The sequence below is a fragment of the Pholcus phalangioides genome, unplaced genomic scaffold, assembly GCF_987345545.1.
Source record: "Pholcus phalangioides strain wild (caught in Gottingen) unplaced genomic scaffold, Ppha-v1.0 ptg000008l_1, whole genome shotgun sequence".
Classification (NCBI taxonomy): Eukaryota; Metazoa; Arthropoda; class Arachnida; order Araneae; family Pholcidae; genus Pholcus; species Pholcus phalangioides.
This window is the reverse complement of record NW_028301601.1, coordinates 26,394,628-26,420,377: the sequence shown is the minus strand read 5'-3', so window position 1 is coordinate 26,420,377 and position 25,750 is coordinate 26,394,628. Positions and strand designations below refer to the sequence as shown.

Below are 25,750 nucleotides of genomic sequence, written 5' to 3'. Positions count from 1 at the left end.
ACAAAGATATCGTTCAAAATCAATTACCTAATTAATTAATTATCTTTTTCCCCCTTTTTAAAGGGAATTTTGGTATGCAGCAATCACAAATGTATCAAATCTATTTTTTTGTAATTTTTGTAAAAGCCAGTTTTGGCTCAACTGTGAAAAGGATAAAACACAAGGGATATAAGTGCAATGTTAAGTATAGTGTGACAACGGAAAGATGGCCTCTGAACTTGTATGACCCTCATCACGAAAAAGAGAGGGTTTATTCATTCTTCAGTAGGAGAGTTGGAGGGAAAAAAGAATTCCAGCAGCAACCCTGGAGGATGTTTTTATTTTCTTTTTCCCCCTCATTTCTCCCTATTTAAGAATGGGGCCTTTGTTTTCGTCATGGTCACACATAGGCTGACCATATTTGCTCAGGAAAAATACGGGGAAATGGGACTTCAAAACACTCGGAGAAGTACGGGACAATGACAATTATCGTCAAAAATGATGCCAAAAGTAAGCAAAGTTGCCAATTTGTTGGAAAATCGCACAAAAGTCGCCAATGGCGTGAAATGAAGTTCCACTTCAAACTGCAATGAATTGAAAAAAAAAAAACAAACATGACAAATATATGAGAGATGAATATTCGTATTTGTAGTCGTAATTATCGTAATTTAATTTCTGAGTTGCGAAGGTAATTTTAATCGTTGATTTGAAGAATAAAAATTGAAAGCCTGAAAAACAGAAAAAACGGGACTGCCCCAGGAAATACGGGACGTACGGTTATCCTAGTCATGAAGGCCATACAAGGTCAGAAGTAATCTTTTTTGTGGTTTTCTACTACTTGAGGTCTCTACTCCTTATTTTATAGAAGTGAAATTATACCAAATTCAACTAACCAGTCACTTAACACATTATAATGTTCATTAATTTTTCCTTCTCGTAGCTGCGGATTATTTCTACATGAACGCCAACGTTTTACGGTGCGAGATAAAAGAAGACAAAAAATTCACTCCTGTCGTCATTTCTGTTATGTGAGTAAAGATTCTTTAACCCTAAAACTGCTCCAGTTGCTCTAAAAAGATGGCCTTGGGGCCGTAACCAATCGCTTTCTGATGATTGGAATCACAGCAATATCGTTGCTTTCTCAAGACGAAGTTCTTAAAATTAGGTATAGATAGAATATGAATATATGTTCTAGTGTTTCTTTTTGTATTTCCCCTTTTAATTAACAGATTTGTTTGTACTCTGTTTCTTCTCTCTTCGATTCTACATATTGGATCAATGCAAGTGTTCTTCAAACACTGGTCCGTGGACCGGCGAAAGAAATTTTCTGCTTGTCCACGACAATTCTCGCCCAATTTATATACCCGTTACATAATTTCAGATTTGAAAAATAAAAAAAAAACTGTCTCTCTCTAAATTATTTGTTCAGGGACCGTTCTCAAGTATTACGTAAGCAAATTTTTAGCCATTTTTGCCCCCCCCCCCTGTCAGCAAAAGTCAGCAAAACTGTACCCCCCCCCCCTCCTTGTCAACAAAATTTCGTCATTATTGTCCCCTACCTCTTAACGCATATTGGTGGGATCAGAAACGTACACGGGAGAGGGGCATAGGGGGGGGGGCCCGCAGACGAAAAAAAAAATATTTTTTAATGCAAAAAATTATTTTTTTGAAATTAAAATTTCGAAAGGAAATACCTTTATATGTGTGTTATTATAATCACAATTTAATCAATGCTAACTTTTGCTGACAAGGGGGGGGAGGGGGTCAAAATTGGCTAAAAATCTGCTTACGTAATACTTGAATGTCCCCCTATGAAGCACGCATTCCATTGAAACTTGCTATATACGCTATATGGTCCGTGGAGAAAAATGCATTGAAAAAGCGCCATTTTTCACCTGGTGATCGAAAACTGAACTTTTTTTATTTCATACGTCTCTCCTCCATGGTCTCATTAATATATTCTGAGAATTTGACTGTATTCGCAGAAGCAGTTTTTGAGGAGAAACTACGAGTGCACGGAATGAAGATACACTGCTCAGAGTACGGAACTTTAATTATAATCACCCTGTTATTAGGAGAATATATAAAAAATATTTGAACACTGATCAATGTATCGTCTGAATGTGTGTGTGTGTGAATGTCATCTATATCCCACAAAAGAAAAGTCGTAAACACTAAACTGTTGCTGAAGGAAAAACATAAGCTGTTGTTTTTTTCCGTTTGCGCAGTGGATGAGACGGGATCCGAAAATTTCGCCCCCGACATTTCGTCCCCGAATTTCCGCCGCTAGAACGTTTCGTCCCCGTCAGATTTCACCCCCGGAAATTTCGCCTCGGTGCATTTGGCCCTGGGAAGTTTCGCCCCCGAAATTTTCGCACCTGATATTTCACCTGCCCTGAACGCATGAACGACTGACTGTGTGAGTGATCATATAAGTGCGCGAGTGACCATATAAGTGCATGAGTGACCTTGTGAGTGTGAAATCGGCTTTAGGAGTGAGTTAGTGACCGTACAAATGACTAAGTGAGTGACAGAATGACTGACCACGTGAGTGACAGTATCTGTGAGTGTGGAATTTACTGTATGAGTGACCGTACGCGTGTGGTCAAGTACGTGATTGACCATATGAGTAACCGAATAGTTGACCGTACGAGTGACCGAGTGATTGACCATATGAATGTTTGTATGAGTGACCAGGTGAGTGGCTGTATGAGCATTCAAGAGAATGTTTGTGTGGTTGACCGTATGAGTGTCCAAGGTAGTTGCTGAGTGATTGACCGTATGAGTGACCGACTGAATGCTTGTATAAGTTCCTAAGTGAGTGACTAATAGATTGAGCGTATGGATGACCAAGTGAGTGACTAAGTGATTGATGTCCAACTCATACGGTGACTCACTTGGCCACTTGTACCATCATTCATGTGTTCTCTCATACAGTCAGGGCAGGCGAAATGTCAGGGGAGTATATGTCCAACTCAGTTGGTCACTGATAGGGTCACTCAATTGGTCACTGATAGGGTCACTCAGTTGGTCACTGATAGGGTCACTAATTGGTCACTAATAGGGTCGCTCAATCGGTCACTTACCAGGTCGCTCATATGGACAGGGCAGGCGAAATGTCAGGGGCGAAATTTCCGGGGTCAAATGTAACGCGGACGAAGCGTGCTCGGGGCGAAATGTCGGGGGCAAAGATTCCGTGAACCGGAAGAGACATATCCCCGACTACTTGCGCAGTTGAAAAGTTAAAAGAAATATGGCAAACACCTTTAATAAACGATTAAAAACCCTCTTATGTGTGTTCAAGTCAATGGTATTGTATTAAAAAGACTTTGAGAAAAAAAAATCTAAAATATTTATTAAAATCAAGGGTCAGTTCTCTCTTGCAATAAATCATGAGAAGACAAAATGTCAAGCAATATGGCGCAGCGATGAGTTCGGATCAGAATCCTGACAAGCCGAAAGCTCTACAGTATCAACCCTAAAATTCGAATATTCAAAAAGTATAAACAGCAGCACGATAGTGATTCCGCAGAAATACACAAAAAATTCGGGTGCAGATGCAAGTAAGGGGGCCATTCAAGTATTACGTAAGCAGATTTTCAATTTTCAGCCATTTTTGACCCCCTCCACCCCCTTGTCAGCAAAAGTCAGCAAAACACTGACCCCCCCCCCCCCCCGTCAGCAGCTTAGAATATTTCATATCTTCAAAAAGGGGTGATGACGTAAGCAACCTTCAACCCCGCCCCCCCCCCTTGTCATCAAAAGTCAGCAAATCCAAAACCCCCCTCCCCCATCGATGCTGACGTAATACTTTAATGACCCCTAACTGTCTTGATGTAAAAAAATCTCGTTTTTCTGTGCATTTCTGAGAGAACCGTCATTTCTGGTGCTACCGTCGATGACTTCGGAATCATTGAATTTTCCTGTTGCTTTTGGATCACCTGGTGCATCAAACTCGAAGAACAAAACCTGTTACCTCCAATCTCATCAATGATGATATGTAATTTTTATTTGTACCAATTTAGCTGCCATATATTGATCCGTGTAACTTTATTTCTTACTTAGAACCGTTCTGGGTTTCTTCGGGTTTTTGATGTTGATTGGATCATTGACCGACATATTCGCTTACTACACCCGCACAGTTTATAAAAGTAAGTAAAGATCTGTGATAAGCGTGAGGAGAGTCGATACTAATTAAATAAATGTACTGAAAAATATACTTTCACGTATTTTCTAACTCTTTCAATATAGATATCTATATCCGGCTGTTCTTATGTTTCTCGCTGATATCGAACTTCAAGAAGTTCGTTGACACAAAGACGTCTTCAGATACCTTGAGTTGTCTCAACGGCATTAGATTCCTCAGCATGAGTTGGGTCGTCTTAGGACACACTTACCTACTTGTGAACTTTCAAATGTTACGTGAGTTATATCCTTCATATTTACTCCCTTAAATGTTCGTATATCTATGTAGAGGATGGGGATACTATCGACCGCCAAATTATTACATACGTGATACGTACCTTGTGAAAACTAATGCAGAAAAGTTTCTTTTCCGTTTTAGGATTGCACGAATATCAAGGGAGTGATAAAGTTCTGAAATTTGCAGTTACGCGAAAAACACCCAAAAAAAAATTAATTATGCAGCGGGTTGCCGCTAATTGAAAATGAACTGAGGTATTCAATCTCGTTAGAAGCCAAGTTCAGTTTTTTTTTTCACGACTGACTCTTTTGCCTCTTCGTGCAGAGTGATGTTAACCTTGTTATTACGTGTTACCTTCGCGTCACTATATTCGCAAACTTTTAATCAGATTTGTAAACTGTTAGCCAAACGTGATCTATTCGTATTTGAAAAATTGTTTTCTCAAAATCAACACTTTTTTGCCAAAATGTGGTAATTTCTTTCTCTTCACTGTTAAATGGAATTTTTTGACAGAAAGGGCAAGGGAAAAAAAACTGATAAGCACAGCTTTATATAGCTTTGTTAATTACTCTCGGGGTTATATCATAGCTACCACCTCAAAAGCACCAAGTTATACGTTTGGCACAGGATTTTCGAAATTCACGTCATCAATTTTTGATGCGTTAGAACTCCATTATTAGTCGTTTAATCAAAAAAACTGAAAATAGTTTCCTTATTATTTTTTTCACAAGGAATCACGTGTGCGATTATTGGGCGGTCGATCGTATCCACCCTACGTATAAAATTGATTTTCTGTTTTGTCTGTGTGTATGAATACTCTCTATACAAATCTACAATTTTAGACCGATCGTGGCCAAATTTTTCATTTACACCAAACGGGACCCAACTTAAACGATGAGCTACATTAAAAGTTCGTCATAGCTGAGCAAATGGCCGAAATGTGTGAAAAATAGTCGAGCGGCAATGGTTTCTCAGCCTCATCGATGAGTTTTAGAATGTTTACCGTGGTTCCCGAACAATATATATTAACAATGCTTTGTTACCCCCGTAATGCTGCCAGTATGGAGAATACCCGGGCAGCGCAGGATATTATAGCTAGTATTGTTATATTTACGTGTGCACGATAGGAATAAGAACCAGCGGATATATATATTTCTATAAATAATATTTTTGATAAAGGCATAAATAATAAAGGCATTCGTCGTTTTAAATTATCATCATCAGTGGCTAGAAACATGCAGTAATATCACTGATATTAACTGCAGTAGAAATCTGTTGAGATGTCCTTAAATCAAATCCGATTAATACTTCTGCTGCCTACCGCAGTATGCGGTTCATAGACCTTTCTTCCGGTCTAAAACTGTTGCAATGCCCCTTTGGTGCAACGCGCGTGCTGGTGTTTTCATTAAAATAGGTATCCATTAAAGTCCCATCACAATCCTTAGAGTATATAGGGACCTAAGACCAATATCTCGTGCGAACTTGAGTGTACGGTGCATCGCTCGTGAATGTGTCTATTGACTAACAGAGTTAATGCCATTCTATACACACGTTATTCCGCCAACCATCAGACGGGACCGAACACATACGGAACCGTGGGCCATAGGCTCGGCATATATGATCTAATTGATGGGTAGGGCGAACTTATGGATAGAATTGCATTAAAATTATGCTATTCAGTAGACAGATTCCCAAACGGTACACAGTAGCACTTAAGTTTGCACGAGATTAGCATTAGTTTCCTACTCCAAGGTTTGTGATGGAACTTTAATGGAAAAGTTATTTTAATGAAAATACACCGTCAAACCAGACGCGACCCGGGCTGTGTCCCTTCTGGGATGTAAGCCCTTAATTAATGAAATGTAAGCCCTTAATTAATGAAATGTAAGCCCTTAATTAATGAAAATACCAGCAAGTTTGCTCCAAAGAGGCAATGCAACAGTTTCGGACGGGACGGAACAAATATAGAACCAGAAACAAATACATTGCAGACGAGTCACTAATCCAGTGATGGCACAGTGCAGCAGGTGCACATACACGGTTTACAACGGTAAACTGGTTGTAGATTAGGAGCGCAAGTTTTTATAACCGTCTCATTTGCATATTTCTATCGAAGTCTCTCGTACCAGCGCCATCTTTTTTTTAGTTATTTTTTTCCTGTTTAAAAAAAATAAATCCACCTGAAAGTCAACAAATCGGAAACCCCTCCTCCCCCATCGATGCTGACGTAATACTTGAATGACCCCCTAACGCAAATGGTTATCAACACTAAAAATGATTTTGAAGAAATAGCATCTTGAAGAAACGATATTATTGGTTTTGATGATCATGGAACTTTTAATTTGTCTTCATGAATAACATGGATTATAAAAATAAATAGCAAATAAACGGTCATTATTATGAATTTTCTCTAGGAGGACTAGAATCCGTCAGAGAATATTCGGAGGATTTTGCTTTTCAGGCAGTCATCAACGCCTCGCTTGTTGTCGACACATTCTTCAGCATTGGGTAAGATTGAGTGCGAATCTACATTATTATAAAATATTTTTTTTGTATCATTTATACCTAAATGATTTCAAATGATGCCAAAACGACAAGCTGCTTGCACAGGATCGATCTCGGTAGGGGCACAACGTGTCTTGACAGGGGGGATGATGAACCCCCCCGCCCAAGATGAAACTATTAAAATAGAGCAACGTTTCTCAATGTTTCTGAAAACAAGGAGTATTAAAGTGTCTGAAAAACAATTTGACGGAGCACTTGTGTCCCGTATTAGAAGCCATTCCTGTAATTTTAGTTGCTGCGGTTTTTTTTTTTCATTTGTCCCGTTTTTTCCAACTGTATTTATTTGAATTGGTAATATTCACTATCCTAGAGTTGGAATTCAAATAGTTTATCCAGGTCATGAATGCACAGCTTTTCCATAAAATATATTATATTATGATCATCATGGCAAAATATAAATGGTGTTATATCATATATTTGTCAAGTTTAATGTTTAGTCCTCAGTTTTTTCTGCAACTTCAATTACGATTAGTGGTTTGTGCCAACTTCTGACAAGGTTTTGATGGCAATTGATGATGTCCCGTATTTTACGAATTATTATTGTTATTAAGACCCAAATTTACTGAATTTTATTTTGCTCAATGTAATATGGTCATCAAAATCATTTGAATTCTTTTCGTGAACTACATTTTTGTTCAGTGCAGCCCTTTTGTTAGCAGCCCTTTATTTCCACACACTTCAGTAATTTTAGCAATAACTAGCAAATTGCCTTTAAAGCAATCAATTGCAATTTTGTTGGCAAAATTTAGTGATATCCCGTATTCAGGATTGCCGCAGTAATGTACCGCAGGCAGGTACACTGACATCAACTTGAGAAACCCTATTAGATCAGAGGTCTTCATCCTTTTCCTAGTCGCGAGCACTACCTGTACCTATCATCAAGAGAAGAGCACCCTTACGGCAATTTTGACATGCGAATGAATGAAATCAGGTTGCATTCAGTCCTTGAATGCAATTCGTACAAGGTGCAATTCGCACTCTGGGTTTATGAGGGAGCACCGTGGTGCTCGCGAAAAACGGGTTGAAAATGCCTGCCTTAGATAAAGTATAAAGTTATTTCCCTCGATATTTTGATTTTGTTACACAAACACTTCGATCCTTCGTTCGAAGGATCTTTTTTCGAAGTTGCGAAAGAACAGTATAAATGAGTACCGCTGTGGTGGTCGAACGGTCATAGTGATGGTTTCGAACCCCACCGTCGTCACAGTGGTGGTCGGGTGAAGTTGGTTTTCTGTGGTTACCAACTTCAAGGCGCGAATGCGAGCCCATTTCCCCTTTAAAATCTCTCTCGCCAGAGAGAGCAACATACCTACAAACAGTACAAATGCAATTCGCTCATAACATATCACTCACTTCACTTCTGAAATGTATATGGCGGCACTGGAAAATCAAACACAACATTACATACGCACTCAGGCTGTTAGGTACACACACAGTTACACTTCCGGCACAACTCACTAGGTAGTAAATCGCCCATAGATGGCGATAGACCTGAGTTGTGCGCGGTTTGAAAGAAAGGAAGAAAAGTATAAATGAGTGGAAAGGAGCGTTGTGTCCGTTAGTTTTTGATGTTCCTTCATAACTTTTCTCCGATTTTTTTAATTAAAATATCTTAGCGAATAGAATTTTTTCTGTTCGCCTCAGGAGATACAGGGCAACAACTTTCTAACTGGGATTTTAAGACAGAGTGTCTGTATGGAAAGGTATTTTTTTTTAATTTAGTAACTATACAACCCCTTGCAACATGAATGACGTATCGGAGGGTTACACGTTATTTGGATACTTTTTCTGGTTAGAAGTATGACTCTAGGACCAACGGTTCGTCAGTAAAATTTGGCCTTGGGACTTTCTTTACTTACCGCTAATTCACTAATTAATTAATTATTGTATAAATTAAGAACTCCTTAAAATCGCATCCGACACCGATGATACGAATGTATAAAATGGGATTCGATCATTTCTATCGCGCGAGAATCTCACGTTTCCTTTGCTGATATTTTTTGACTATGACAAAATTTTGAAATTAAATATACATAAACATGTACTTTATTCAGAATTCAATATTATTCAGGGGTCTCTTGGTTACGTACGTGACAATTAACATCGTGAAAGGCATGGGAAAGAAATTCAACATCCCCTTCTTCATCTTACATCGTCTTTGGAGGTGAGTAACTCCACAAATGAAGAAACTATGTGTAGCTATACGTAAATAACGATTCGGTTTTACTGACCGTAAATAACGATTTGTCATCGCATCCAGACGAAATGCTGTGCACATTCATAACTAATTTCCATTCATATTTTTTTTCAGGATGTATCCGGTCTACGCTATTGTGATATTGGTGATGTTTCTCGAAGGCGTAATGGGTAATGGTCCGATTTGGTACGATACTACGCATCATTTTATGGAAGCCTGCTACAAGAATTGGTGGACGAATCTGTTGTTTATAAATAACTTTTATGATCCTCAACACATGGTAAGTCACGATCAGTAGACCTATCAATTAAATTTCTAAGGGAAAACGCAGAAGGCTCACAGATGCCCGAGACATCACAGTTTTTTCCTCTAGATAGGTGAAGATCGACATCAGTGGGGTCTTTAAGGTTTTCAGGGTCCAGGACGTCTCAAGAGCATCATGGGTTACCAGGCGAAAGGTTTTTTCTGAGATCTGACTAGGAATGCATACCTACCAATTAACATCTCAAAAATCTTAACCAGATTTCATTACCCCGAAAACATTCAAAACCAAACTATCGTGTGGCGCCATCTCTTCAATAAAAAAGAAGTATTAGGAGTCCCAAGGAAAAACATTTTATTTTCAAGCAATATGGATGATTTTATTTATTTCCATACAAAAAAAAATCGGAAAAATAATGTAATATATGCCCTTCTTCAAGACACTCATTCAATCAAAAAAAGAAAGAGTAATTTATGACAGCTACATTCTCCCAACAAGAACGTTTTGAAGCAGTGTTAGAGCAGTTAATATTTATTCATTCATTTATTCATACATCATATGCATGACGGAGAACAAATAAAATCACCAAGGGATCATGGATAAAACATATACAAATAATTGCATGTACATGATTCACAAATATATAAATATAATTCAACATGCATGAGTGAAACGGTTTTCATTTATACTGTTATAATTTATTGGATTTATGAAGATGACAATGAAGTACGGCAATGCAGATTTTATTGAAATACAAATTTCTGATGGATAAGATGGCAGACCTGCTAACCTTGAAAACGCAAAAGACCTGTAATTTTCCCACAAAAATAATGCAATTTCCTGCAAAAACACTGCAACCATACCGTAATTTCCCTTGCATAATCCGCGGAGTAGAAGTCAGATAAATAGGAATCTACATATATAAAATTGATTTTCTGTGTCTGTTTGTTTGTATGTTCTCTAAACAAACCTACAATTTTAGATCGATCGTCGCCAAATTTTGCATATATACCAAATGGGACCCGACTTGAACGATAGGCTACTTTAAAATTTCGTCAGCCCAGGGCAAATGCCCCAAATTGGCAAAAAACTGTCCAGCAACAATGGTTTCTGGGCCTCAACAATCACTTTCCGAACGTTTACTTTGGTTACCGTGGTTCCCTAGCAATGCGTTTCAGACGTGTATATGCCTTTACAACGGTTTGTCACTTCTTTAATCCTGTTAGTATATGTATAATAGTTTATGCCTTTATAATGGTTTGCCACATTTTCAATATACTCTCAGTAATGAGGCTTTTTGAATAGACGTCATAATCATAATCAGCATCGCTTTGAGAGTCAGGAAAAGGGTGATCCTCATAGAAATCAGTGCTAAAATTGTCGATTTTACTGTAGAAATGCGGAAATTAGTGGGATTTTCCACCCCATCAATAATTTTAAAAATTGTATTGAATTCTCGATTTTTGAAATATTCAGTTCGCTTTAGAGATATACGAAGCCCAGGAGATTAAATATGAAGTAATTAGCCAAACCTATACTTTTGAGTTGGATATTCGAGCAATATCATTGATTTCATTAATATCTTCTCAAGTATGAAAATGAATGTCTCCATATTGTCTCTTTTCATATTTATTTGCATAAATTCATGTGGGTTAGGATATTTTAAAATTAGTTAGGAGCCCGTGAAAAGTGCATCGAAAAAATTCCACAGCTTTAACTAAGGATTTTTTGAAGCTGGAGCAGACAGATGGGTAACTTGAAGTTCAGGGAGGGGGGGGGGCGGGATCGAAATACCTAGCACCCCTTAAAAAAGGAAAAATATATATTCATTTCTACGTTTCTGTGTAAATCAAGATTTGTTTATTTCATGAATCGCGCAGGTCGCCATATTGGTTAACTTGGACACGGTTTGTATGTCCCTCAAGAAAAAGAGATATCACGTGATCCAAACAAGCCTCATTGAAGAAAACCCGGGCATCGCCGGGTATTATAGCTAGTTAAATATAAAATTAGCAAAATATGCGTATATATTTTTATAAGCTAACAGACTGTGCACGGATGCAACATTTAGAAGCAGCAACATTTTCTCTGAAAAAATCACAAATACTTTCCTTAAATTTCTTAAGATTTTTTAAGGCATTTTTATGTCCTCAAAGTAGCTAAATGTCAATGCGAAACTTATTGCAGTAAAATATGCACTTTTGCATGTTTTAAATATTAATAGGTATATAAAATATTAATTCTAGAACTCTATTACATCAAATGTGATCAGACGTGCCAACTTTTGGAATCCAGAAACACGGAGATTCGCTCGGGGTGGGGACGACCCTACCCCGTGGACCGGATAAAAAAATTGTGGTGTTTTAATCAATTAAGAAAAAGTGTCTCCCCCCATTTCTCTCTAAGCAGGCCCTGCGTAGCCCCTGAGCAAGGGCGTACCGTAGGGGGGGGGGGGACTTGGGAGGGGTCTGGTCCCCCGAAATGTGAGAAAATGACCGAAAAAGGGGAGAGAGATGTTCAAATCTATTGTTCTATCACTCCCCCCCCCCCGGGAATGAAAGCCCCAGAGCGAAATTTCAAGCTACGCCCCTGCCCCTGAGCAGAATACAATAATCTTGGATGCTATTAGTGATGGATAATCTTGGGCATACGAAGTCATTGATGTCATGACATCCTAAAAGCTCAGGGAAAATCTTAAAAAAAGTCCGATCTAAATGAAATCGAAAAAAATTTCCTTCCAAATCTGATTTTCTGCTGAAATCCGGAGAAATGTTTAACAAATCCGGAGAGACGGAGGAAAGGTAAAATATCCGGAGTATCCAGCCTAAATCCGGAGAGTTGGCAGGTCTGTTAAGGTTTGTGTAGTTAATCAAATTTATACTTAAATTTAGAAAAAAAAATTGATAAATTTATTTTGTATTCGTAAAACTTCGTTAATATCAGTGATGTAGTCTCCTCCCCATGCTATGAGCGTCGGGAATAACCAGAGCTCAACCTGAACACCCTGGAATTTTCATTTTCACGTAAAAATATTCTGTCACTCTTGACCCAAAAAAATTTGAAATTTTTATCGTTTTTAAATAACTAACATTGATATACAAGAGTCTTTACTCTTTTATACTTGTTTTTAGAGTAATCTTAACACCAAAAGATTTCATAACAATATCTAAGTACGATCAAGTTCTTAAGCGATTGCGGATGGCACGATATATACTACAGAGGCAAAAAACTGACCGATTATTAATAATGTACAATGGGATTTATCAAAGTTAATGCCAGTAGCCAACTCTTTGATCATAAAAATTCAAAGAAATAATTCTCACTCTTTATGAGCATTCTCTTAATATTCAAGTACAACTTTAGAGTGATTAAATTTCTGGGACAACCAATGATTATTAATTCAATTTTCGATTGCTTTGGATTTGTTCTGATCTTCAGTACAGAATTGTACTTTTTAAATATGTGTTTTATTTGATATATTTTCAGTGTATTTCACAAAGTTGGTACATAGCCTGCGATATACAGCTGTATATAGTATCACTGGTTGTGATATTGCCACTTTTAAGGTGATTTCCTTTAATTTTCCTTTTCAATTAATTCTATCCACCGGCCGCAATAGCACCAGTTGTTGCTGTTCTTGCGTTACATGTTGAAACAATGTCATGAAATTAAGAGTACAGTGATCTCTCACCTATACATCCTCTTACTTTTCTCTCACTTATAAGACGATTTTTGGCACTCAGTAATAGATATACGGGTATTAAAATAGTACTGTTCACTTATAAGCGTCTCTCATTTATACGTACTTCTTGTAAAAGAAATCATTCAAAAGTGTAAGAAATCATTGTAGTATAAAAAGAAATCATAAAAAGAATCATAAATTTCAACTATCAATATCTTGACGAATTTTCCAAAGATGTCACGGACTGAATTGTTATCTGCATGACAAAAAGAAGCACAAAAAATTTTAGTAGATCTTTTTTGATTGGAGTGGTATCTCACTGATACACCACTGGACCACCCTTGAGGGTATACAGGTTAATTGTAGTTCGGATGCCGCCATCCCACTCAGTACGGATCTGACTGGGCGAGACGAAAATAAATACCGAATCGAGAGTCAGCGGAGTCAGATTCGAGACGGGGAGGTGCCACCCATCTTACTGTCGATCGCGTGGTTTGTAGCTATAGCTACAGAGCTAAAGCCGTAGACCCCAGTGCTTAGTGCGACGTGCACAAGCTGAAGCCACCGCATTGTATCGATCTGGAAAGCTCAGCCTGTCAATTTAGTAGGGTAAAACTATCCTACCTCACGACGGTTGAAGTGGTATGAAAATTTTGCCTGTAATATACTGCTCCAGTTTTATATTTTTGGGAGCGGAACTATAACCGCTTTTTTTGCTAATATGCAGGGTGAACGAAAAGTCCTGGACACATTTTAAAACCTCATGACAAATCAACCAATTGACTTGGGAAAAAAAGTGCGGTTTGCACTAAAATATTTACCATAGACTAGAATTTTTTTTCTATAATCAATCGAGAAAATTAAATGTTTAATATTCTACATTCACAGATGGTGCTGCACTATCCTGATCTGATCTCGACATAGCACATAAAATTCAACACGGGCAGTGCATATTTATTGTTTCTTCCGATTGGCGTTGCGTAATACAACCACATTTCAATAAGAGCATTCTTTGTAGCACCAGATGGATCTGAAAAACCTCAGTTTCCAAAAAGTTGAAGTCCAAAAGTTTCTTGTTTTACCGCCCTCTATTTCATAATTTTTTTCGGTTCTCATCGTGCCCAAACTACACACTGTATTTAACTTTTAATGCAATATGTCGAGTTTTTCGTGATACAGCGTCATCTTTGAGTATAATATTGAACTGATTTTTCTTCCTAATTATGAAAACAAAAAACTAGGTGTAATAGATCCCGATAAAGTATTTTTGAGCAAACCGCATATTTTTATATGAATTTGTTGATTTTTGTTATTAATTTTCAAAATGTGCCTATATAGGACTTTTAGCGCACCCTGTATTATTTTCCCTTAATTGACTTCAGAGATTCAAGAATTAATATAAAAAATGACATTTCTTCTGAACACTCTTCATATAACACTTCGTTTGAATTTTTTTTACTCGAACATCGTTTTTTTCCTTCATATTGCTATATCATTTCCAGGTCGCCCAAAATTGGTTTGACCATTGCTGGTTTAGGTGTCATGGCGTCGATAGTGTATGCTGGTGCTTTCACTTACTACTACGACTTCCCACCTGCGATGCTGTTCTCGCATCCCGACCCCGAGTAAGTCTTTATATCTCGTGTGATAGGAGCTTGAACTATAAGCATTTCTGTTTCGTCATCTATGAGATTAATTATTTTTGTCAAATATATATATATTAAATCGCCTCTTTTGTTTTTTAGTCAAAGGAATGAATTCTGGGCGAGTTTATACTTCAAGCCCTTTATACATGCGTCACCTTATTTCATAGGGATGATTACCGGGTACCTTCTAGCTACTAGACCAAAACTGAAGATTCCCAGAGTCAGTGTATTATCATTTTTAATTGTTATTATATCATTTTCTTGTGAAAAAAAAAAACAGTGTTTCTCAAACCTGTTTCGCCAATGGCCCACTTCAGATCATATTTTCTCCTCATGCCTTATCAACTCCCCCCCCCCCCCCCCAACATCCATGAGCGAGACCCTTCCTACTTATTGGATTTATTCCTTGATCATGTTAATAGTTAACGGAAAAAAAAATTCGTCAAGGTCGTACATGCATCTCGTATAAACATTCTCCTGGTGAATCTCTAATGAATTGGTTACAAGCTGGAAATGCGTGTTTTCGTAGTGAATGCATGGCCTCAACGTAATTGTGCTGTCTGAGTGGTGCTTGTTTTATGCCATGCTAGTGCCGCCATCTGTCCTCCATATTTTGAAATGTTGAATATTTTAATTTTCATGTTATGTTAGTATCGTAAGTCTGCTCTCTCTTCTCTCTCTCGAGATATACTTTTTTTCAAATAAGAGACCGGCTCACATTCGTTCCTCGAAGTTAGAAAAGCGACTAAAATAACCTCAGTCGGCCAACACTGTGCTGCCAACGGGGTTCGAACCCAGTTTTTCATTATGAGAGTCTATCACGATACCCGTACCACCGCACAATTGTAGAACTCTTCAGATCTCAATCCTTCACCGCACATGCACCTTTTAAATGTTTCTACGCGGAACTTCTGAAGACTTGGTAAACGTTGGAATGTGCACGTGTGTATTGTGGAATGCGTAATGCGTCGTGTGTACGTTCATAAAGCACTGCCACCTTTCTTTCAAAATTAGAAGCAAACAACTCGGCATGTTCTTTTTTGCGTGTTGTATTGTGTTTGAACTTTTTTACATATTGAAGGAGTGATTAATTTTTGTGGTGAGACTTTTTTAAAGGGGGGGGGGGGGAGAGATAGGCATTCATTCCTAAAAGTTGGAAACCCCACAACCCTGAACTAAGCTTCATTGAGCTTCGTCTCAACACCATGAGTCCCTGATGAAATGGTATTTTCTCGAGCTCTGTATTAAGCTAAAAATAACAGCTTAAATATTAGCGCAGTATCAGATCTCATCTTGAGGCCCCATCCCACGGGTTATACTTGAATGACCTCATGCGTTAAGATAACCATTTGTCTTATTGGACAGCTCTGCTGGATACTACTACTACCACCACTACTTTACCACACACCAGCTCCAATCTTATCGCCATACAGTAATTTATGCATGGTCGGAAATCTTTCTCTGGAGAGAAAGACATGTTATACCTCTGTCCTCGTCTTAGACAGAGGGGGACTTCCGGCGAGAACGTATAGAGATGGCATCTATTGGTGGTCACCTCAGGTCCGACAGGAAAAGATATCTTATCTATGTCCTTCCCCGGAATCGAACCCGCGGACCAGACGGTGGCCTTCATGTTGGGTAGACGAGAATCTTACCATTTCGTCACTCGCGCCGCCTGCTGGAACCTGAAAGAGTATGTAATAGTCACATTTCTCTCGTTATATTTCTCATTTTAAATCTTTATTCCTTTACATCTGTATTGCTGTGGCTCCTAGCCTATTTTCATGAATCTCTTTCCATCAGATTGCCCCATAGCCACCCGTCATGGCTCCCTTATCCTTTGGTTTCCTTTATCCACTCATGTCATGGCTATCCCTTTCTTTTCCATTGGATTTCCCTTATCCGCCTGTCACATGGCTCCCTTTTCATTTTATTTCCCTTAGCCGCGTGTCATGGCTCCCTTTTCATTTTATTTCCCTTAGCCACTTATCATGGCCCCCTTCACATTTGATTTTCTTAAGCCACCTGTCGTAGCTCCCTTTCCATTTGATTTTCACCCGTGGGCCGCCGTAGACTATCCCAGAACCGCAAGAAGGTCATATGTGTCCAGGTTGAGAAACACTTCACTAACGTAATACGAACTTACTTCAAACATCTTTCCTTATTTTTCGAACACAATTCAGGTTATACTTCTCTGTGGTTGGTGTATGGCTATTATATCCAACATGTCCGTTCTTTATGGTGTCTGGGAGTGGAACAAAGGCAGGGACCCGACTTTCTGGGAGACGATGTTCTACAGCAGTCTCTGTAGGACGGCTTGGTCAATGGGTGTTTGTTGGATGATTATCTGCTGTGCAACAGGGCACGGAGGTAAATACTCTGTCCACCGAATGTAATTTGGCATTTATAGTCATTTATGTAACTATCTGAAATTTTAAATTGCTGTTTTCCTCTTATGAAGGTGTGATCAACTATATACTATCTTGGAAAATGTTCGTACCCCTGGGTCGGCTGACTTTCATCGTGTACTTGCTACATCCTCTGGTGCAAGTGACCGTCGTCGGAAATATTAGAGGCCAGATCCAGCCTGCACATTTTTTCGCCGTAAGTTTTCTGTTTATATATTATTGGCCGCGAGGAAACCCTCCATTTGATTGAAATTTATATATAGTTTCCTTTTTATGATATTTTTTTCTTTCTTTTACAGTAAATATGTTAAATCGGTTATTATGTATAATCACCAAACCTCTCGGTTTGTTTGAAACATTCATCCCTTTCGCTAGCGATCGCGCATAATACCAGGACTGAACAATCTCAAAATATTTATATGCCCGATCGAGTATGTAACTAAATATAATAGATGCCCGAGCCAATATTCTGCATGCCCAAAAAAACATTATTATTGCATTCACTTACTTTGAAAGTTTTTAAAAACAAATTATATAGATTCTTCGTATAAAAAAAAGTAATATGTTAATTATTTATACAAATACAAATACAAGAGGGGGTATGGATATCATATTTATTTCTAATATACAGCAACCAAAATAAAAGTGCAATTCTTTAAACTAAAAACTATATATGCTTGGTAATTACTTAAATTATAAATAATTGATATATTAATCATTTATAATTTTTTAATTGCAATTTTCAAAGAAATACGAACATTTAAAGAAAGGACTGTCATCACTGGGGTTCGGGTTCTTATGAAGTCATATTTTGGGCATTTTCGAGCTATAGGTCATATTTTAAGCATTTTTGAGCGATCGATCATATTTTAGAGATTTTCGAGCAATAGATCATGTTTTGGTCATTTTTGTCAGCGCAAATTTTAATCTGTGTGCATTTTTGTAGTGGTATAGTATGCACTTACACAAAGAATTATTTAGCTTTATTTCCTTTATCCTATATCCTTTCCTTTATTTCCTATATCCTTATGAAAAAAATTCATTGCATTTTTGTAATCTTTTGCATTCCCAATAGTCACTTCTTTGTTCACGGAGAATCATCTTGCTATATTTTCGAAGGGAAACTTGGTACGCCAAGTACGTGCAAAGAATCTTCTTCATTCAGACACTCAGAATTACTCGCCATTATATGCGTTTTCATCATGCCTAAATTTGTGTTAGGTGGGGCAGACTTGGTTTTGCCACCGCTCCCCGTTACTGTAAAACTCCAAATTTCTATAACAATGCTTTTTGCATTATGCTTTATAAAGTAAATACCATTTCTTTCTATTTTCTTTTTTTTAATTTTAATCCCTAAAATTGTCACTCCCTCAAGTTTGATAGTTGCTCAAATTTGCCCCTTCCTGTAATTATGGTGCTGCAGTTGAGCGTACGGAGTATAAAATGTCACGTTATTTTTTCAAGGACTTCGGGGAGAAGATTTTCATCACTTGTTGTAGCTGCTGTACGTCATGAGGGCATCGTGAGGGATTCGCATCACGAGGTTCTGGGTTCGAATTCCACCGGTGACACAGTGGTGGTTGGGTGAAGATGATTATCTGCAGTTTTCCTGCTTCAGGCACAAATGTGAGTCTAAAAAAAATCCCACACACACCCAAAATGTACTATAATCAGGGTCGCAACCAAACGCCATTGTCGCCCGGGGAAAGTACCTATTTTGGTGCCCCCTCCCCATAGTTTTGAACGAAAAGCAAATTTGGCACATTTCTTTGTCCAGCTCACGGAACACCCTCCCTGATCTTTCCTAGTTACGGCCCCTGCCGACAACTGTGCAAATATTCAAGCATTACACTTCAGTCACAATTCGAAATACACATGACAGCACTAACTTCACGCAGACAGTTAAGTGCATCAGCTATCAGTTAAGTTTTGAACATATACACACTTCCGGCACAACTCACATCTGAAAGAGGACAAAATCGTAGTGAATTATGCAATGACGGTAGGCCAGTGTTGAACGAAGTTAAAAAAAGGAAGGGGCCGTCGCGTTACCACTGTATTTCATTTTGGTAAATATGTAAACAGTTCCAACACAAAGCTGACTCAATATGCAGCAACATTGCAATTCAGCTTGAGAAACAATCAATGAAGAAACTAGCCTTCTTCAAATATTGCTCCATCTGATCATTTTTATCGAATTTTTAAAAGAAAAAAAGTTTTGCAAAGTAGTTTCCTCAAATATTTATTAGCTATTGCTTCAATTTAAAAGAGTCTGCACTCCAATCGAAACGGAGACTCAGAACAAATTTTTCAGCTTCCGAACCATTTGCAGAAAAGCTAAAGACTTCATACAAACGTTGTTATTTGTATGAAGTCTTTAGCTTTTCTGCAAATGGTTCGGAAGCTGAAAAATTTGTTCTGAATCTCCGTTTCGATTGGAGTGCAGACTCTTTTACTATGTGGGATCAGATCAGTTGAAGAGCTAGCAGTTGAGAGAGAGAGAGGCTGTTCTAGAAAACCCCGCAGTACAGTATGTACACAAGAGACTATGCTAGAATATGCAAGAGTGTTCACTCACAGTTGCGGTTTGCAGCCGCTGTGGTGGTCGAGTAATCATAGTGACGGACTCGCATCGCGAGAATCCGGGTTCGAATCGTCTCCACAGTGGTGGTCGGCTGAAGTTGGTTCCCAATTTCGAGGCGCGAATGCGAGCCGATCTCCCCATTAAAAATTCTCGCCACAGAGAGCAACAGGTCCTGCAACGATAAAGTATTCAATCATTACACTTCACTCATAGTTAGAAAAACTGGTGGCAGATGGCAGCACGACTCATAACAAGCATTACACAGAAACAAACTTCACGTCAGGCTTCACTACGCGCACATTCCAAGACGTACCAATTCGTTAGAGGAATATGGAAGAGGTGCATGTGGGGTTTAGTAGGTGTGCAAAAGACCATGACCGCACAGGACTGTCGAAGAAAGCATTTCTCTGAAATTTCACGAAGGTGTGTAAGAACACTTGCACACCGTCTATGAAAATATTAGTAAAACGAAAACGTTCATTTGAAAAAAAGGAAAAAAAAAACCAGTGTTGGGTATGTGGTGAAATTTTCTAAAAAAAAGTTTTTCCGTACCCCACCATATCGAGCAATAGATCCACCCCTTCATAATACCCAACCGTCGTTGGCAAATTTGATAAATGCTAACAAAAAAAATAGAACTTTTCTTTTCTGGTGATTATACATGGGCTATTCTCAAAGCGTAAACCTGGTAAATTTCATAAATCCTAGAAATGTATGGCTTTTGCAGATGATTATGCATAATTCGCCATTGTAATTAATGAATTCGGTAAATAAGAACCCACATGAGTCTTCAATGTTTCATAAATATTGTTGGATCCCGATATGACGAACTCTCATTTAATGAATTTCAAAATTTCATGATTAAAGTTGTGATTTCATGATTAGAAATTCGTTGAATCGTAAAATTTGTTAAATGAAAGTTTATTATATCGCGATGTGATTGCAAAATTTGTTAAATGGGAGTCCGGTATATCAGGTTCAATATTTCAGAATTCATCAATTAACACTTGTTTTTGGGAAATCAAATTTAATTATATCAGGATCAGACACTGGTTCAGGAGCACGGCCATGTGGATAATAAATCTTATCATGGCAATGGGACAGATTTATCATATTTACCAATACAGAATGACGATTATGCATAATAACAGGCAAATGTGATGAATTTGCTACGATTTATCATGTTTACCGACAACGCTAGAGTACTGGCATAATTGCCGGTAAAGTTGGACTTTTTTTTAGTATTTATCAAATTTACCACCGACGCTAGGGCACTATATACACTATTACCGGTGAAAGTGACAGATTTTGTGAAATTCATAAAACTTATAAAAATGGTCGATGATTATGCATAATATCAGCATTTATCACATTTACTGGAACATGTAAATGTTACAATTATTATCATGAATAATATATGTTCTCTATCAACAGGTATGGGTATATCTCGGTCACATGTTCGTCACGTATAGTGGAGCTTTCGCTGGTAGCATGCTGGTGGAAGCCCCGTGCTTAGCTCTGGAGAAAATGTTCATGTCGAGAAATACGCCAAAATTCAATGACGGTGACGTGTCAAAACAGAACAAAACGAACAACCTCGGAGATGTCACATGCTTGGAAGTCACTAAAAATGGGGGCTTGACGAAAATCACTGAAACCGACAGAAACAACGGTGAAGACAATGACGGATTTGTGAGACTCTGAGATACAAAATCATTTTGAACCGGACACTAATAGTATTCGTTAATACTTGCGAATGGAAAATAGCATTTTCCTTCATTAGGTTTAAAAATAAATTTCAAAAATTTTAGTTTTTGAGTTTTTTTTCAACACCAACGTGCATTCTGCAGCTCAATGCCATGGTTTTCATTCAATTCTCAATTCTCAATGCCTAAGATTGAGAATTGAGTCTTTAACACTCACCTTTCGGAGATAGGTGTGGGCGTCAGGGCCGATTTATCCCCGCCCATTCAGAGTCGAATATAATATCAGGGAATGATATCAGTCTCCGCTATCCATACAAAGGTTTGTAAAAGCTGGCTGATTCGAAGATATATTTTGCAAAGAGAGAAAATTCAACTGCTCCTGCGGGGAATCGAATAAACGTCCTTTCACTTAGTGGTCTAGGACGTTCACCCGGAAAGTGAAAGGACGTGGGCCCGATTCCGCGCAGGGGCGATTGAATTTCCTCTCTTTCCAAAATATATCTTCGCACAGCCAGTTGTTAAAAACCTTTGTACAGAATATAATATATTTACATTTGACTTAAGAAATAAGTTGATTTCTCAGGATTTCCGGATAGCTTCCAGTAAAGGTCTGGACACACATATCCGCACCGTGCCAGGACCGTAGCTCTCAGTTGGCCGTGGCTCGGCTCGTTCCTCTTCAGACCACACCTTTCCGTGTGTTGCCCGTGTCGCTGCCGTACGCTGACTACGAAACTGTGTCGATTGCTTCAAGTCTTTAACGCAGCCGGTTCGGTGTAATCAAAATGTTCAGTAAATTAATTAACAAGAGTGATTTGGATATAATAACCCTAGCGTAAATTAACAATAATTAATTGTTCTAAACATTTCTGTAAATAATCTATACATGTATATACATTTTTTATTTTGGATTGATCTCCGATAGATTTTTTGTATGTGACAAAGCCGCAAAAAAGGATAGAATCTTTAAATGCAGCTGAAAATAAAAAGACGGCCATTTGCTTAGTTTGACTATATGCATTCTTGTTTATAGTTTGGAGAGAGGGGATTATTTACGGAGTGATAAAAGTGGAGAGAAGAAAAAAGCCATATAGAAATTAAAACAATCTGTGGGGAAGAGCGGTACTCTCTTCCTCACGTACACACTCGTTTTTATTCAGAGTCAACCGCCATCATAAATATAATCATCTGTAGGGGCAGGTGGTGTCAAATTCCGATAACACCTCGGAGAAGTGTATCTCAGCTCAGCAGGAGCATATTGTACGAAAAAGCGCGCATATCTTTTACTCTGTGTGTGTTCGCGGAATCTTCTAAACTGAAAATTGGCTCCTCTGCAGATGGCAAATGGATATTAAAATCAATAACAATTGGGGTGTTTAGTTTGCCGGGGCTTGATTCAATGATAAAGCCTCACCAGTATTCGATAGTAATTTAAAGCACTCATTGCCAAAGTCCCAGTCGCTGAAACACCTTTGTCAGATATTTAGCACAAAGGTGCTCGACTTTTTGGAAGGTGTAGGCCACTTCATTGTTTTGAAATATTTCGCAGGCTTCTTAAGTTATCCAGAAATGAGTCTCGATCCTCCAAAATTATCTAAAAAGAAGTGACACGTGCCGCTTAAGTGATCTGCAAGCGTGCCGCGGGCCACTCGAGAGATCTGGAAATGTGCCACTAACCACTCAAATAGGATAATCTGCAAATGTATCACGATCCACTTAAGTGAACTGGAGGTGTGCCGTTAGTCGCTCAAGTGATTTTGAAATGTGCTTGAGACCACTCGAGAGCCTTGTTTTGTTTTTTGTTGTCACGGGCCACATCAAATGCTCCCGAGGGTCGCATTTGGAGCACAGTACATGGGTTAAGCATTTATGGCTTAACATGTTGCATCTGATGTGAGTATCAAATTTAAAATGTCTCCTATATTTTCCCATAAGAAAAACCCCCAAAATTTTCGACCGTTTTCTATTTATATATATAATTTATGTTAAAACCAAAACAATGATTCATTTATAGAGCATCGGAAATTAAACCCATTCAGTTTTCCAAGTTTACATTATTATTTTAACAAAAATCTCCCCGGCAAAATTTCGTTATATGCTATGAAACATAATTTTAAACTTTGTTTTCCCATCAAAGTTGTGAAAATGTTTATCCATATGTTTTCTATATATTACGCTAGTACCACAGAAGCGGGGCCAGGTGCGTCCAAACAATTTCGGGGCACGAAAAATGTTTAGGACACCCCCCTCTCTTTTAACAAGATTTCATATATTTTGTGGGAAGAGGTAATCAGAAATACCCCCATACAAAAAAAAATAACTACACAAATGTGAATTAACACAAAAATTAATGGAGGAAATTTTAAACTAATGTGAGAAACCGTTTTCAAAATTAATGAAAACTTGTGAATCGATGGATTGAAAATAATTGAAAGAAATTATTTCAGTACCAATGAAAATTCAGAATTAATAAAAGAAATAATTTCGGAATAGATTAAAATTTAGAATTAACGGAAGAAATAATTCCAGAACTATTGAAAATTCAGAATTAATAAAAGTAATAATGCAGAAATTGATTAAAATCAAGAAATAAATGGAATTAATAATTCAGCAATTGATGAAAATTGAGAAGCGACATAAAATAAATGAGCTCTCTCCTCTTTTATAAAAAAAATTTGCGCTCTCTCTCTCTCTCTCTCCCGAGACCGCACCGTCACCGTAAAAATATAAAATAAACTAGTTGGTGACGGTGCGGTGACGGTGCTCGGCTACGGTGCGGATATGTGTGAACGGCTGCATTGCTTAGCAAAGAATTATTCTTTGACCGTGTGATGACCTACACTCGGCCGACGCACGTGTCGGGCACGGTGCGGATATGTGTGTCCAGACCTTAAATCGGACGATGATTCAGGGAATCGATAGATCTTGACTATAGTCATCGATAGAAAATCGAATTTTACGGGAGGGCAGAGTGATGAACCTCATTTACGCGATTTGCTGGCGAGCGACCGATGACGAGACCAATAGTGTCGCGAGATGGAGAAAGGATTTTATTATTATGGAGACGGCATTCAATTTGGGAAGAAAAATTAAATTAGAATTGCGGGAAGAAAAATATTTTACGAGAAATTTTTTGGCCTCCGAACTTTTAATATTTCGTTGGCCGGGTACGAAGAAATTAATCTTAGGCCGAACACATAGTGAAGCGACCACGACGTACGGGAGTGCATAATAGCGACTAGCGTCAAAAACAATTATATTGTTTTGTTCTACACCTCACATACTAGAGAGGAAGAGGAAACTGGCACTCAACCAGGTGCGGGATTCGAACAATCTGGTTTTTTTTTCACCTTGAGGTGGTGGTTTTCGTTATCTTCTGATTGGCCCGTTTCTCCCCTTTTTTCCCTGCCTCTTCTGCGGAGGCAACATCATCATCGCACCCCTTACGTTTCAGACCACTTTCCTCTATCCTATTCCTCTTTTACTATACCCATGATTCTAACAAGCGGCACATACTTTATTTATAAATTTATGGGACACCGTGTATTTAAAAAAAAAAAAAAAAAACCATCATAATGATCAGGACTTCATCTGCAAAACTGAATTTCATTCCTGAGTGAAAGACGCGTGTTGATGGTAAGTATATGTTAGAGATGGATCTCAAAAAAATATCATATTATTTTTCATAAATACAGTGGAACCTGCTGTAACGGACACCTCCCGTTAACGAACTGATTTCCGGTCCATTGAAATATGGCTTTAATGTGGTTCACTGCCCGTTAGCGGAAACTCCCGATAGTGGGCAGTAAAATCAGACGAAAAGCTATTTTTTTCCAAACTCTATTTTCGTAATTTTTGGTCAAAAATCAAGAATTTATCATATTCAACTAAGATTATTTTTATAAAGGGTGGTTGATGGCGTAATCATCCGAACCCCCCCCCCCCACCCATCGATGCTGTCCTAATACTTGAATGACCCCTAACGCGTGAAAAAAGCCAACATTAGTGTGGTGCACGTATCATGTACGGGCTAAAATATTTAATTGGTTCAATGAAGAGAAGAACGGTTATAAAAAAATTTTCTGTATTTATCACTTTCTAAATTTATCTGGGAATTATGCATAATCGTCGGTAAAAGTGTAAAATGCATTCAAATTCAATCAAACATTCTCTATCGAGATGAGTTGCATCACTTTAACAGCAACTAAAATGTATAGGAACACAAATTGCGACCCAAGCCAAACGTCGTATAGATGTGAAAGTTGCATGAACGAGGTTGCATTGAATATCGTCTCTCG

The 25,750-nt window shown here is 38.1% G+C and overlaps 1 protein-coding gene across 1 annotated transcript in view; it reads left to right on the top strand.

Annotated features, from left to right (window-relative positions):
• Positions 1 to 21,555, top strand: part of LOC149084108 (nose resistant to fluoxetine protein 6-like) — a 34,403-nt gene extending 12,848 nt beyond the window's left edge. The window contains exons 4-15 of the mRNA XM_089234457.1: positions 920 to 1,007; positions 4,045 to 4,130; positions 4,231 to 4,401; positions 6,817 to 6,910; positions 9,039 to 9,131; positions 9,279 to 9,444; positions 12,913 to 12,992; positions 14,611 to 14,733; positions 14,854 to 14,974; positions 16,938 to 17,124; positions 17,216 to 17,358; positions 21,181 to 21,555. Coding sequence (XP_089090583.1) covers positions 920 to 1,007; positions 4,045 to 4,130; positions 4,231 to 4,401; positions 6,817 to 6,910; positions 9,039 to 9,131; positions 9,279 to 9,444; positions 12,913 to 12,992; positions 14,611 to 14,733; positions 14,854 to 14,974; positions 16,938 to 17,124; positions 17,216 to 17,358; positions 21,181 to 21,450 — 1,622 coding nt within the window. The 3' untranslated portion in view covers positions 21,451 to 21,555. The remainder of the gene's footprint in view (positions 1 to 919; positions 1,008 to 4,044; positions 4,131 to 4,230; positions 4,402 to 6,816; positions 6,911 to 9,038; positions 9,132 to 9,278; positions 9,445 to 12,912; positions 12,993 to 14,610; positions 14,734 to 14,853; positions 14,975 to 16,937; positions 17,125 to 17,215; positions 17,359 to 21,180) is intronic.
• Positions 21,556 to 25,750: the final 4,195 nt, after the last annotated feature.